Source organism: Ostrea edulis, chromosome 6, assembly GCF_947568905.1.
Source record: "Ostrea edulis chromosome 6, xbOstEdul1.1, whole genome shotgun sequence".
NCBI classification, from domain to species: Eukaryota; Metazoa; Mollusca; class Bivalvia; order Ostreida; family Ostreidae; genus Ostrea; species Ostrea edulis.
In genome coordinates, this window is record NC_079169.1 from 56,059,275 (window position 1) to 56,074,466 (window position 15,192).

At 35.2% G+C, this 15,192-nt stretch overlaps 1 protein-coding gene and 1 long non-coding RNA gene across 2 annotated transcripts in view; one reads left to right on the forward strand and one right to left on the reverse strand.

Annotated features, from left to right (window-relative positions):
• LOC125645902 (zinc finger protein ZFP2-like) overlaps positions 1–8,878 on the forward strand; it is a 13,401-nt gene extending 4,523 nt beyond the window's left edge. The window contains exons 2-3 of the mRNA XM_048871893.2: positions 4,520–5,674; positions 5,915–8,878. Of these exons, the coding sequence (XP_048727850.1) occupies positions 4,543–5,674; positions 5,915–6,624 (1,842 nt within the window). The 5' untranslated portion in view covers positions 4,520–4,542 and the 3' untranslated portion in view covers positions 6,625–8,878. The remainder of the gene's footprint in view (positions 1–4,519; positions 5,675–5,914) is intronic.
• The window catches only part of LOC125645906 (uncharacterized), a 22,830-nt gene continuing 14,435 nt past the window's right edge, over positions 6,798–15,192 (reverse strand). The window contains exon 3 of the long non-coding RNA XR_007359485.2: positions 6,798–6,926. This is a non-coding gene — a long non-coding RNA (uncharacterized LOC125645906). The remainder of the gene's footprint in view (positions 6,927–15,192) is intronic.

Here is a 15,192-nt window from a genome sequence, read left to right on the forward strand (position 1 = left end):
AGAATAGGTCCTCAGTACCCCTTGCTTGTCATAAGAGGCAACTAAATGGGGCGGTCCTTCGGATGAGACCGCAAAAACCGAGGTCTCGTGTCACAGCAGGTGTGACACGATAAAGATCCCTCCATGGTGAAAGGCTGTAAGCGCCAAGCATAGGTCTGAATTTTGCAGCCCTTCACCGGCAATGGTGACATCTCCATATGATTGAAATATTATTGAGATTGAGGGATGTAAAACAATCTACAATCAATCCTTAAGCTGAAATGTGTTGTGTAACTTCTTTGTGGGTCTCTCTAGATCGTGTTGCAAATTCGGTTCATTTTGATCTTTCTTGCAGGAGTTCTGCACCTTTAGTTGAAATTTAATGTTGATAACCCACCCAAATTTTACCATTATGGTGATCAATGGTAGGTAGCCTGTCAATCAAACTTTTAACAATAGATCTCAGTTGGAGTGACATATCTGCAGAGATGGTGGTCTGGAGGGACCCTGGAGAGGTGTTTTGATAACAATAACAGCCCATAATTACAGGCATTCTTTAGATCTTGAGGAAGCCCAGTATACTAGATTTTTCCTGTGTTTTGTAGAATAGAGGGAAAATATTGTATGATAAAAACATATTAAAGCACCAAAAAGTAGGTGGGGTCATACGAAGGCCAATAGAATTCTAGTGAATTCGAGTAATAGTCTTGTGTGTGGTCATTCTAAGCCAACGCTTCACACGAGGCACTCAAGGTTTATTTTTTATATATCAAAGTTTAGCTCATATTACTATCATTATTCAATGTTTAATTCTGCAGCTCTGCTTAAATACTCGTCCGGCATTGCCCCAGAGATGTTTACACTTGCGCGGACACAGGTTTCCATAGTTAACCATCTATGGTTTTTCCTGGGCGGTTTTTAATGTCCGTGATGGGGTTAAAATTTTAAACACTTGATTCAAAGCAGTACTTCATATTTTCGTTTCACATATTTTTCATAATACTTGTACATGTTAGTGTCGTTTACAAAAATTATGGCATTGTACATATACATGTATATGTGTATTCGTATGGCGTTACATAATAAACGCCAGCTGCTCCAACAAGCTCGCCTGGCTTATGGCTATATGGTAGTTATTTTGTGTAGATTTAAAAGTGTGGGGTGTAAGGAGTAAAGATTATACCTGAGTTTTGATAGCATTGACAGCTCCACAACTGCCATTTTCTCATAATTAAAAAATTTAAAAAAGACCCTGAACAGTGCAATTTTGATATATGTAATTGTATTTCCCCCCTCTATATACATGTGTTATAAATTACACAATCAGAAATCAAACAATAATTCGCACATTAATTCTCTAAATTTTACAACTTATTGAAATAATATATATCAATTTATGATACCTCTATATTTATAAAAAGAAATTATTCATTGAGTCAATGACTGAGAGTAAGAGAGAGAGAAAGAGGGGTGGGTGTAGACTGTGTGTCAGCTACCATTAGGAATACAACCATTATACAATCAGCATCACCACACAAACTCTGCAGATACCCCTGAGACATGTCCTGTGTATATTAAAACTATATACAACTCCCTGCTCTCTTGGCCATGTAAATTCCAGGTAAATAACAATGACTGCCCACCAGTAATCCATGAAGAAACCCTTCAGTATTTTTTGGGGGTCTTTAATGGGTTTTTTTTTCATGCTAACTCCAGATAAAATCTTAAAAGGTGCATGAACACGATTTGAGCTGAAAATTTTATTTTTTCATTTTTATTCATTACAATGCTTAAACTAAAGTATTTCTAATGGTCAACCTAAATTTGAATACATGTATCAGTTTATGAGTTACACAATTACAAGTGAGATACAGCACTCCTTTGTTATGTAAACAAGGCTCGTGCCATGGTTTTGTTTACATATAGATTGCTTGATAAAAAATAGCATGTTTAAAACAAAATGAGATGAGCCAAACACTAGAAACTATCTAATTGTGTTCTAAATTAACTTGTAAGTTGAAAAAATCTGCTTTGAATGAAACCTTTACTTATATTTAACCTAGCTCGGTATGTAAACAAATACATGGCACAAGCCTTGTATACATAACAAAGAATTGTGAGCTCCATACCTCCCATGCATGTTGACAACTGACATTAAAATATTTGCTAACTATTAAAAATTTCTTAGTTATAAGCATTATAAGCATTATAAAATGGAAAAATAAAATTTCGGCTCAAATTGTGTCCATGCTTCTGAAGGCTTAAGTTTATTGATAATAATGGTTAAAGTTCCATACAAACATATATCATAATAGCTAGCTCATTTTTGCAACAACTGAATTAGTCAAAGAGCTTATATTGCTTTAAGGAGGAATACTACACCAGAATAAATTTTTTATTTGGATGAAAAGGTGAGGATATGTACAACAATATTTTAAAATTGAAAACTTTATATAGTAAAAAAAATGCAGTTTTAGTAGAAAGTAATCTTTTAAAAAAAAGAGTATACCTCCTTATGAAAATCGTCCTACATAAGCTTGTATGGATGTAATTATTAGTATGTACTGTTCCTGGTACTCATGTTGATAAAGTTATAAAAATAAATGTACTCATAAAAACTCACTGTTTTCAAACTTGTTCAAATATTGTCAACAATTATTTTACAGAATTATGTAAACTGGAAAATTCTTTAAAATGTTCAAAATTAAGAGCAGAAAATTAATTCATTCATTATATGATTTAGTAAGTCATCCTCACTATTATTGTTGTTTTTTGGGGGGTTGGGGTATGATTTGATATATAATCCATGATTAGAAAATTTGTAATTTTTTGGGTAATAAACAAGACCTGTTTTAACCTTTGTGTGACTTGGTACAGGTACATGCTTGCTTACTTCTAAGACTCGTTGTTGATTAGTTGTTTGTTTAACCAAGACTTCATGCCTTACTTAACGGTCAAGCGTCCATTTAGGAATTATTAACCATAGAAATTTGTCAATATGTTTTACAAACTTGATTTGATGGAATGGACAGTGAATATGGCAAGTAAATTGAAGTGATATTATGGTACAAATTAATTTACATGACTATGAATTTGTTGAAAAAAATACACAAAATCTCTGTTGAATACCATGCCCATCCAAATTTCATAGAAAATCTGATTTCCGAGTCAACAGATGCAACGATCCCCAGTGTGAAACTTGTCCATATATAAAGGAGGGACAGATTTTCGATTTCAACGGAAAGGAATTCACCGTAAATGTGGATATGTCTTGTGGCTCAAAGAATTTAATATACATGATATATGTTATTACATGTAGCAGATGTAGACAATCCTATATTGGAGAGACAGGAACAACTCTTAGAGCCAGAATTTGTGTACATATACGCAGCACATTCCAAGTACTGGAATACCATAAAATAAAACTGAGTGAACATTTAGACAATTGTGTGCATGGAAATGGACATTTTAACATTATTTCCTTTTTATAAACATGATCAACTTTTCACAGACAATTTAGTGGAAAGGAGAGAAAAATAAAAATACTTCATTCGCTTATTTAGACCTACACTTAATATGTTAATTAGTGGTATTCCAATCATCGATTATAATCGAAAATCAGTCGATTGTTGGCAAATTCTAAGTGCACGATTATGAAAATTTTATTCCAATTAATCGGTTTTTAGATTTTGTTTTCTCAAGGACTGCAGGATTTGAAGAATATTCCTTCTGTGACCTATCTATTAACCTAAAAGTTTTGTTTATTGTAATGGCGGCGTACATGAAAGCAAAAGTATTCATACCCGGGAAAATCGTATTGACTTTTATAAATGTAATTAAAGATATTAAGACAGTAAATGAATAACAAATACAAACAGAAAATATTCATTTACACAATCTCAGCAATAGAAACAACAAATATAAATGTAGAAAATATTTATTTACACTTTTTCAGTAGTTAAATGACTTGTATTATAGAATTTCTCTATGTCCGATTATAATCGATATAATTAGTTAGGTATGGTAAACCAATCATCGATTATGAAATTCTCACCGATTCCCATCACTAATGTTAATGTAAATTCTTTGTATTATGTCACAATAATATACTCCAAATGACTCCCTCTGTATTGTGACATCATTATATTGTTATAGTGATCATAACAACATAATTTGTTTTCTTAATGTAAATCGTCTGAAAACGCTTACGTTTTATGTCATTTTTTTGTGGTGTCATATTTTATTTAATTTTTTACCTATTGATTACCGGACACCGAGGCAATTTTTCACATAAATTTGGATATATATAATATATATATATATATATATATATATATGTGTGTGTGTGTATCATGTACAGTGTATATTTAAGAAAGATGTGGATGTGTACATACTCTTATTAAATGAAAATAAAATATTCTTTGCTTCCAAAACTTGGAAATCATTTTTAGGAGATTGATTAAATGATGAAAGAGTTAATTCTATAGTTTTAATTTGGAAAATGAGAATTACATGTATTTATTGTACTTATATATTGTAGGTCTCTTTAGATGGATCAGAAAAATGTCTGTAGAACTTCGAGCTCCAGAACAATCCAAATCCAGAAGAAAGAGAAAATTTTGCACCCCAACACGACGTGTAGAACCAGATGAACTTGACCTAGCTTCAGAGGAAGAGGATGTGGAGTCCTACACCTACATACTGGATGATGATGAGCAGGTGATATCTCAAGATGGCTTCCAAAATTCCGCTGATGAGACGACTGACCATTCCTCAGATGGATACACTAATGGCTCATCAGATCTTGGTGATGAAGTACCATCAGAAAATAATAATGTAGAAACGTTTAAAGTTATCTCACAAGATGCCTTTCCAATCTCAAACAATGGTTACATTGTTCCAACAAATGGCACTTTGCCCCCAGGCATGCACCTCGTTTTTGTTCCAGACAGTGCCAAGGAAGAGTTCATTAAGAAATCAGCACTGTGTTATGATAGGTACGACCGAGGCCTATCTAAAGATTCCAAACCTCTTCAGATACAGCCAGTCAATGGAATGAATGGGTTTGTGATGACCAAATCTGATCCACTGAACAAAGTGCCTTACGATGGCTTAGGTGCTGAGAACACTGGAAAACTGAACATTCAGTTAGCTAAAGGAGAAAATGCCTGCATTTCAATGAATCCGGAGTACTATGACAATCAAGGCAACCTTAATACGGACATAGCTGCAGCTCTGACAGGGATGGCCAGTAACTATGCATCTAATGAAGAAGAAGAAGAAGAAGAAGAAGGCAGTGTAACAATTACTTGTCGTTCAAACGAGGAGGCAAAGAATATTAACACAATGATCAAAAAGCATTGTAAATTTGAGTGCAATCGATGTGATAAGAGATTTAAAAGACAGTTCGACCTCAATGCTCACATGCGCTCCCATGATGGACAAGAGCCATTTTCATGTTCCCAGTGTGGACAGAAGTTCAATTACCTGCACTTGTACAGAAAGCACATGAACCAGCATAACGCGGAGGACAAGGGCACAGAATGCCAAGAATGCGGCCTCAAAATACGCTTCAAGAGCCACGTCAAAGTCCATATGAGAACTCATACGGGAGAGAAACCTTACAAGTGTGGCGTCTGTGGGAGAGCGTTCGCACAGAGCTGTATACTCACAACTCATATGAGAACACACACAGGTAAGTAAATGTGTGTAAAAAGCTGTGGATTACAGCTGCTAAAACAAGTGAAACAAATCATATTGACATTGTTTAATATGGTTTGTTTATTCATGTCCAAATATTCACTCTCTTCAATTTGTTTGTTTTGCATGATTCTCTTCAGTTTGTGGGATGTATCATTCTTTAAAGTCAATTGATGATTTTTATGAATAGTTTAATGCTTATCATTTGTGACATGTATTCTGATCTCTTACACAGGTGAAAAGCCGTACACCTGTGACGAATGTGGTAAAGGTTTTGGACAGGCAAGTACACTCAAGATTCACAAGCGAACACATTCGGGAGATCGCCCTTACAAGTGCACCATGTGTGACAAGGCATTCAACCAAAGTGGCCATTTAAATCTACATATCAGAACTCACACAGGACACAAACCATTTAAGTGTGAACTCTGTGGCAATATGTTCAATCAGCGATGTCATTTACGTTTGCATATGAAACGCCACACTGGGGAACGTCCATTCAGATGTGAACAGTGTGGCAAAGTTTTTATACAAAACTGCGAACTTGTCAATCACATGCAAACACACTGTGAAGAAAACCAAACCTTTAAATGCCGTGTTTGCGACATGGAATTTACTCAGAGAGATCAATTCAATGTGCACTTAAGGTCTCATCCTAGGGTTCTTGAAGATGTTAAGCCTTTCATGTGTAATGTATGTGGCAATGCTTATGCCAAACAATTCGATCTTTTCCTCCATATGAAAACTCACCAAGACAAGGCTTTTGAGTGTAATATCTGTGGTAAAGCTTATGCCACTCATGCAATTCTAAGAATGCACATGAAAAATCACAAAAATTCAAAATTTGAATGCATTATATGTGGCAAATCATATAAGGAAAAATCAGATTTAGAACAACACATCAAAAATCACCCACAGTATGATTTAGACCCAGAAGCACAGTGAAAATCTCTGAGACTTAATTAAAGTAAATCAGACTTTTAGATCACCTTAGTCACTTGGGTTGACCTATTGCTATTGGTCTGTGACTGTTGTCGTGTGTCATCTGTCGTGTGTTATCAATTGAATATTTTTATCTTCTTGATAACTGCCCTTCGAATTCTTTTCAAATTTGTTATGAAGCATCTTTGGACAAGGGGGACAGAAATGATAAATTTTTGGACTCCTGCATCCCTGGTGTCATAGGAGTGGGGCAAAATCTGCCACAAATTGACCAAGTTTCCAAAATCTTCTCTACAACCACACATCTGTAAGAAAATTCTAAAGTAAATGCATAGTCATGTAGAACAGGAAGTGAAGGACTCTATGAACATTTTAAATTTCTTGATCCCCGGAGCAGAGATTCTGACTGCAGGTCAGGGCCAAACTTTGCATATAGTGTTTAAGTGTAAAACTTTTGAATCACATATTCTTTATTACTATTGATACTTAATTGAAACTAAATGGATATTTAGAAGGAGCCCTTTACCAAATTTGTAATTTTCATGATTCAGGGGGGTAGGGAATTTTGGAACAAAGTTGTGGCCAAAATTAAATGCCTTTATTATTTGAAAGACTTCTTCTTTGCTGATACTAAAGAAATACTAATTGCATATTTGGTAAAAGCAGAAATTGTGAATTTTGCAACCCCAGGGTTCTGACTCTAGTTGATATAACATATACTATGTAAAGTCTTTCATTAAGATGGGCACTTTCGGGAACTTTTGTGTTTTAAGAACACATCTTGTTTGGTACTGAATATTAGAATTTAGCTTAGATATGCAAAACAGAAAATTATTATAGATTTCATAACTCTTGAAGCTAGTGATACTTTGACTATTAATACTCAGGTGACCAATAAGGCCATTGGGCCTCTTGTTATTAATTCCAATAGCCATTATTGAAAGACATTCATCGACACAAAAATCAAGCAAGTTGTGATAGGTCCCTACTTGATTATAGTTTTATAGGATCAATTCTATTTTGAGCAACACTGAACACCATGTTTTTATGCAATTATCATGAAGTTTTATTCTAAGTGTAGTTTTATATTTTCTTGAGCTGTTTTAGATTTGAAAGTGGTATGCAGGGAAAGAGTTATATAGTTATGTAATGAAAATGACAATTTGCAAAGGAATGATGCCCCCCCCCCCCCCCCCCCCCCCCTTAAGAAATGAATGATAATCAATGTTTTATGTGATTGTGTATATTGTAGTTTAGATTATTTTCTTTAGAATTCCAATTATTTTGTGACTATTTGTTCATAATAAACATATCAAAATTAATTTGTGAACGTCAATATGCGTGCACCTCCTGTTTGTGAAGAGGATGTTTTGTTCAGATGAACACAATGAGTTCAGGATATTCCTTTTTGTTTGATGGGAATGTTCATAATACTGTACTTGTTTTTATCAATTTTAGTTTTTGAAAAGACAAAGTAACAATTATACTGTTTTTAGTCTATGCACTTCAATTTTATCTATGCATCTCATATGTTTCTATACATAGACCATTGTGTGTATCTGAATTTTATAACGAATGCTTTTACTTAGTTTTAGTATGTTTTGTGTTTGATCTAGTTTGAATTCTTTACATACTTCTCGTGTGTATTTTTTAGAGGTCTTGTTACTAAATATATACTTTGATTTTGTATCCAACAACTTCATACATATGAATGAATGATATTTGCAGATTAATGGCATGCTATGTGATGGCCATTATTTGTTCACTGATGTTAGCTTGAAATAATGAGTTGTATAGTGTTCATATTTTTAGAGAATTATCTTGTTTTGTGTTAAATACCATAAAAGAAATGAAACTTTTATCATGTTTATCAAGTTTATATTTTTGTAGTTTTGTTGCACATATTTCTTGTTTGAAATAATCCAATGAAGTGAACAAAATGAAATGGCAAATTTATTTGTTCTAAATATTCTGTTACAAATTCGCTCAATTTGATAACTCGAAACATTCCTGTAAGATTTGATGTAATGGGAAAATGATTTGTGTGATATGTATATAAGTAATTTGCATTTTCTCTAACATTTCGAAAAAAGGTTGTGTGCATTTTTCTTTAACGAAAAAGCATTAAATTTACGCCAGTTTTGTAGTGATTTTAATTGAAAGTATTCTATATTTTTGTAAATTGTATATTAAAATTTACATTCCAAATATTTTTATGTTACATTCCAATAATTCAATAAATTAGACTGTATTCAGATTGTTATTGAGTATTTTTCTTTTCTTTGGATGGGACATTTTTATCGGGACAGTGAGCGTCAATCTGATTACCTTCCCCTTCTCCTTACACTGATGAGTGCAAGGAGAAATGTGGGTGGGGGTAATCAGACCATCAGGGTAAGGAGAAGGGGTGTGGTTTTAATCAGACGGGGTCTGGAGACAGTGAGCATTAACAAATAATTCCAATGTTATTTATTAGAAGTGTTTTGATTGGACAAAAATAAAGCTGAACAAGAGTTTACACATCAATAAATCCGAAAACGCGATGTATTCATACACGCCTGAAAACAAATAACATAGTGCGGGGAAACTATTCAAATTTTTGCAATTGTTTATGAAGTGAATGAATTGGAATTATAAGAATCAAACATTCTTTTTGAAGAATTTATCGATGTGTAAACTCCGGACATTTTACTCACAAACTTAACATAAAAGTGCTTCGCACTTTTATTCAGTTTGTGAGTAAAATGTCCGGAGTTTACACATCGATAAATTCTTCAAAAAGAATGTTTAATCCTATATTGAACAGTTTTAGGTCACCTGAGTCACTCAGGTGACCTGTTGCTATTGGTCTGCGTCCATCGTCGTGCGTCTGTTGTCCGTCAACAACTTCTTCCCAGAAACTATTGGGCCAATCTTGACCGAATTTGGTATGTAGCATCTGTAGGTGAAAGAGACCGGAAATTGTGAATTTCATGACTCCCCACCCTAAGGGGCCTAAATTTTGGGGTAAAAACTATAAAACTGATATATTTCTTTAAAAATCTTATTTACTCCTGGGCATCTAGCAGAGGAAGTGAGTATATAGTATTGTAATGATGAGCAAGGGAGCTTCTATGAAAATTGTAAATTTCATGACCCTCGGGGTATGGGTTCTGATCCCATGGTGGGGCCAAACTTGGTATATAGTGTTTTATGTGTAAAACACTTAAATAACATCATTAGTGCTATTGATATTAAATTGAGAATAAATGGATATTTAGAAAGAGCAGATAGTCCTTTACTAAAATTGTAAATTTGGTCAACCCAGGGTAAGGGTATCGGGATGGGGCCAAAATATAGTCTGTTATTGAATGTGTGAACAATAAAAAATTCTAACTTTCTCTTGATAACTACTATTCTAATTCTTTTCAAATTTAGTGTGAAACATTTTGAACAAGAAGCATCTTTGGGATAAGGGGGGCATAAACTGTAAATTTCAGGATTCCTGCACCCCCGGGGCCTTAGGAGTGGAGCAAAAACTAAATTTCATAATCCCTGGAGTAAAGATCTGACTTGAAGGTGGGGCTAAACTTGGTAAAGTCATTAGTGTAAAAGATTTAAATAACATTGTTAATGCTATTGATTGTTTGTTTTATGTCCCCTCTAGAATTTTTCACTCATATTGAGACATCACCAGATGTAGGTGAAGTACCACAAATTTAGGGATCTGTGTTTGCCCAACTCTCATTCCTTATAAGAGCAACATGTATGAGATTGATCACTGTTCATTATCTTCACCTTTCACCTATGCTTAGCGCTCAGGGTTGTAGAAGTGAGGGTTCTTTAAAGACGCAAAATGTGACGGCCGTTTTTAGCTCACCTGAGCCAATGGCTCAAGTGAGCATTTTTAATTGATAGTTGTCTGCATTGTAAACTTTTTATATTTTCATCTTCTACAGAACCACTGGGCCAATCTCAACCAAACTTGGCACAAAGCATCTTTGGGTGAAGGGATTTCACTTTTGTGCAAATGAAGTCCCGTTCAAAGGGGAGATAATTACAAAGTGCAAAAATAGGGTAGGGTCATTTAAAAATCTTCTCAAAAGCACCGAGCCAGAAAAGCTGAAATTTACATGAAAGCTTCCTTACATAGTGGAGATTCAAGTTTATTCAAATCATGGCCCACAGGGGCAAGGTGGGGCCACAATAGGGGATCAAAATAAAAAATAAAATAAATGCAAATATTTAGTGAAAATCTTTAAAAATCAGCTCAAGAACTACTGGACCATAAGAGTGGATATTTGCCTGAAAGCTTCCTGATATAGAGTAGATTCAAGTTTGTTCAGGTCATGGCCCCCAGGGGTAGAATGGGGCTACAAGGGGGGGGGGGGGGGAGAGATCAGAGTTTTACATGTTGATAGATAGGAAAATCTTTTCCATAACCACTGGGTCAATTACAGCCTAACTTGGTACAAATCATCCTTGGGTGTAGGGGATCCAAGTGTGTTAAATTGAAGGACCAACCCCCTTCAAAGGGGAGATAATCACAAAAATGCAAAAATAGAGTGAGGTCATTTAAAAATCTTCTCAAGAACCACTGGGTCAAAAAAGCTAAAATTTACATGAAAGCTTCTTAACATAGTGGAGATTGTTAAAATTATGACCCCCAGGGTAGGTGGGTCCCCCTTTCACTGAGGTTTTGCATTTGAAAAGCAGTAGACGATGTTTGACAGTTGGTTATAGCTGATAAATGGACTTTATTTCCAGTTTACCATGACGATACGAGAGGTCAGATCATATATCAAACTCTTTGCCGAAAATTGTAAGCGATGCAGCTGGTAAAAAAGAAAACCAAGATGGCGGCGTGATATACCTTGTGAAATATAGTTTGTTTATAGAAAGACATTGTTATGCTCCCCGAGAAAGCCTGTTTTGTATACTAGTAGTAGCGCTCCTCTAGTACATGTAGCTGTTCTCCATGGAAAATAGACTATACAGTAAATTTACGGTGGGGGTGGGGGTGGGGGGTGGGGGTGTTATTATATCACAGGCACCTGAAGTATGAATATTACTACCCCTCCCACCCACCCTACCCCCTGGTTTTTTTTGTTTTTTTTGTGGCAATAATTTCTCTGAAATGTGTGAATTCCCGGTCTATCTCATTACTCTTTCGATTTATGTAATCGTTTCACGCTTTTTGTAAGCTTTAGAGATTGTTCTTCTACCGGTTTGATAAAATACACAAAAATTTGTAAACAAACAGGGGATCCCCATTTCGGGGCACATTTTCCACGTAATTACAATTTTAATTTAATGTACTTAAGGTATTTTGTTAAACCGGTAGAAGACCAATCTCTAAAGCGTACAAAAAGCGTGAAACGGATGAGATTCACACATTTCAGATAAATTATTGCCACAAAAAAACAAAAAAAACCCCCAAAAAACATCATCAACAACAACAACAACAAAAAAACAAAAAAACCAAAAAACCAAAAAAACAAAACAGAACAAAACCCCACACCATTAAATAAAAAAAAAAATAATAAAAAAAAGGGGGGGGGAGGGGGGTTAATCATAATCATACTTCAGGTGCCTGTGATTATATAGCAGAATCGTCTCCATAAAAGGGTCTCCCCTCAAGTTTTTTGCTTAAATTTTAGATTTTTTTTTACGGAGAGCCAGTCAGGCTTTAAATCAATAAAATATATTTTCGTGTGAAAGTGTGTACAGTTTTCGATAAAAAAAAAAAAACAAAAACAAAAAAAACCCAACAATTTTTAAACAATCTTTTATTAAACTGTCTGTAACACCTAGTTCTGACCGGATGAGATCTCTAAATGTCATTGAGCAATATTCATAGATAATTGATTTATTGTATATTGTTTAATGTCCCCCTCGAGAATTTTTCACGTACATGGGGACGTCACCATTGGCCGTATAGGGCTGTATAATTTAGGCCAATGCTCGGCGCTTACATCCTTTGTGCAGGGAGGGATCTTTAATGCGCCACACCTGGGCTGCGTTCAAAATCATTGCGGCTAGCCTAGGGGCTAGGTATGGTGGTTGATTTGTGCCATTTTACACGTTGTCGTCTTTCCGTTATTTTGAGGTGAAAAGTAGCGAATATTATCATTTTGTCGTCCTTTCATTATTTTGGGAGTAAAAGATGCTAAATATCGTTTTGTCTTTTCGCCGCATCGATATAACAAAAAAGACGATAAAGTGTAATATGGCACAAATCAGCCACCATACCTAGCCCATCGGTTAGCCGCTACGATCTTCAAGTAATTATTTTTACTATATATTACTATAGAGGGGAAAAATCATTAAAAATCAGTTTACAAAATTGATGCCGAATAACGCAGTCAGACACGTTCTATATTATCTATCTCATCTGCCGACACCAGAAAAACAACACCCTATGCGGCATTTTCGAAAATAAATTACCCGCAAACAAGACCACCCTCAAATCCACGTGTTTTTCACATGTGTGTAAACAGCCGGAGTGCACCTCAGGAAGTAGCCTCAGCTACCAACAGCAAATATTTCCTTTGTATACACTTGGTTATAAAAAACCATTCATACAATTTTAGATATACAAATACAGCGGAAGTACCAAGACCTAGAACAACCAGGTACGGGATTAAATCTTTCAGATATGAGGCAGCAAAGCTCTGGAACTCTGCCAAACGAAGCAAGAAATATTACATCATATAATCTATTCTCAAATTATATTCAAAATTGGTGTGGGGAATTAAATTGTAAATGCAGCTCATGCAAATTCCAGCCTCTCCTGCCTAAATCTTAAAGTTTTGATCTAACTTCTAAGGGTACCTGTAAAGTGCGAAACGAAATCGAAACGAAACGAAGCGAAATCTACCGAAACGAAACGAAATCTACCGAAACGAAACCCACCGAAACGAAACGAAACCTACCAAAACGAAACGAAACAGATTGTATAATCGAACTCTTTTAATTATAATAATTAAAAATGGTATTGGGGGGGGGGGGGGGGGGGGGGGGGGGGTAAGCACAAAGCACATAAATACCATGTGCAATTAGCTTCGGATCCATAAATTTCAGAACGGGAGGTTACAGTCTCACAGGTCAGAGGTCTGGGGAAACACACTAAGCGAGGGATGGGGTCGTCGGCGTTGGATCCGCTTTTGGGCATAAATACATGTTTCAGTATTTTTGTTCTAAAGACAAATATATGTATACATGTGGATATTGTGTATTTGTATGTAGTATATCAAACGGTGGATTCTGAATATGTCCTCCCGCTCTCTTTGTGATTTCTGCTTAAAATTCCCTTGTTCATAAGCCTTTTCAGTTTACAAAATGCCGACCTCCTCCTAATATTATTGCATTAAAAAAATCCCGTTTTCCGTCCCGTTTTCAATTCCCCGTCTTAGCAACACCCCAAATGTCAATCTCTCACCAGAGGGCGTATTACGCTACGCTACAACGATAACTCTGGGTAGAGATTGCCCAAATGTATAGAGTTTTTCCATTATTGAAAGTACTCGCACCTCAGCAGTTAGAGATAAAATAAAAGGTTAAGCTAGAGCTCTTCCTGCTTTCAATTTTCTCAGACACCAGCTTCTTCAAACAATGTATCTATGCCCAAAGGCGGATCCAACGTCGGCGACCCCACCCCTCGTATAGTGTGTTTCCCCAGATCTCTGAGACTGTAACCCTCGGTTCTGAAATTTATGGATCCGAAACTAATTGTACATGTCATTTAATCAACTACGGATATGTACTTTGTGCTTACTCCCCCCCCCCCTTTTTCCAACTTTTAAAACTTTGTAACAGTCAAGCCGAAAGCCTACATCAAAGGGGAGGCGAATTTTATTTATATGTTGTAACTTTCACAGGGGCCTAAGATACCATTTTTAATTATTATAATTAAAAGAGTTCGGTTATACAATCTGTTTCGTTTCGTTTTGGTAGGTTTCGTTTCGTTTCGTTTCGGTAGATTTCGTTTCGTTTCGGTAGATTTCGTTTCGTTTCGGTAGATTTCGTTTCGTTTCGATTTCGTTTCGCACTTTACAGGTACCCAACTTCTAACTATGCTTCTAAGCTTACATGTACAAATTAAACTGTTTTATTTTTACTCCGCTCTGTCTCTTAGGTATGCATATTTATTTATTCTATGTATAAATCCATATTTTTATGTTTGTGTTGCAAACTGTTTTCAGTGCTGCACACGCATCTTAATATAGCTGGTCCCTGTGTATATATATGCATGACTAATCACTTGTGATGTCTGTATACATGTATGCGTCCTGTTTTATTTCAAATTTCTGTTTTTATGTCTATGCATGCAATTATATATCATTAGTGCTTTGTGTTTTTTTAATGCTATATAGTCGGTTAAAGAGCTCTTAGCTCATGTTTATTGTTTACCTGTATATAGTTCCGACTTTAAATAAAAATTACTTACTTAAAATTACTTACTTTTCTACAAATTACACAAAATTTCCTAACCAGGGGTACAAATATTAAGAGAAAAGAAGAAGAGGAAATGAGAAAAATCGCGCAAGGAATATTTCTTTGAATATATGGAACTACAATTGACACAGGACC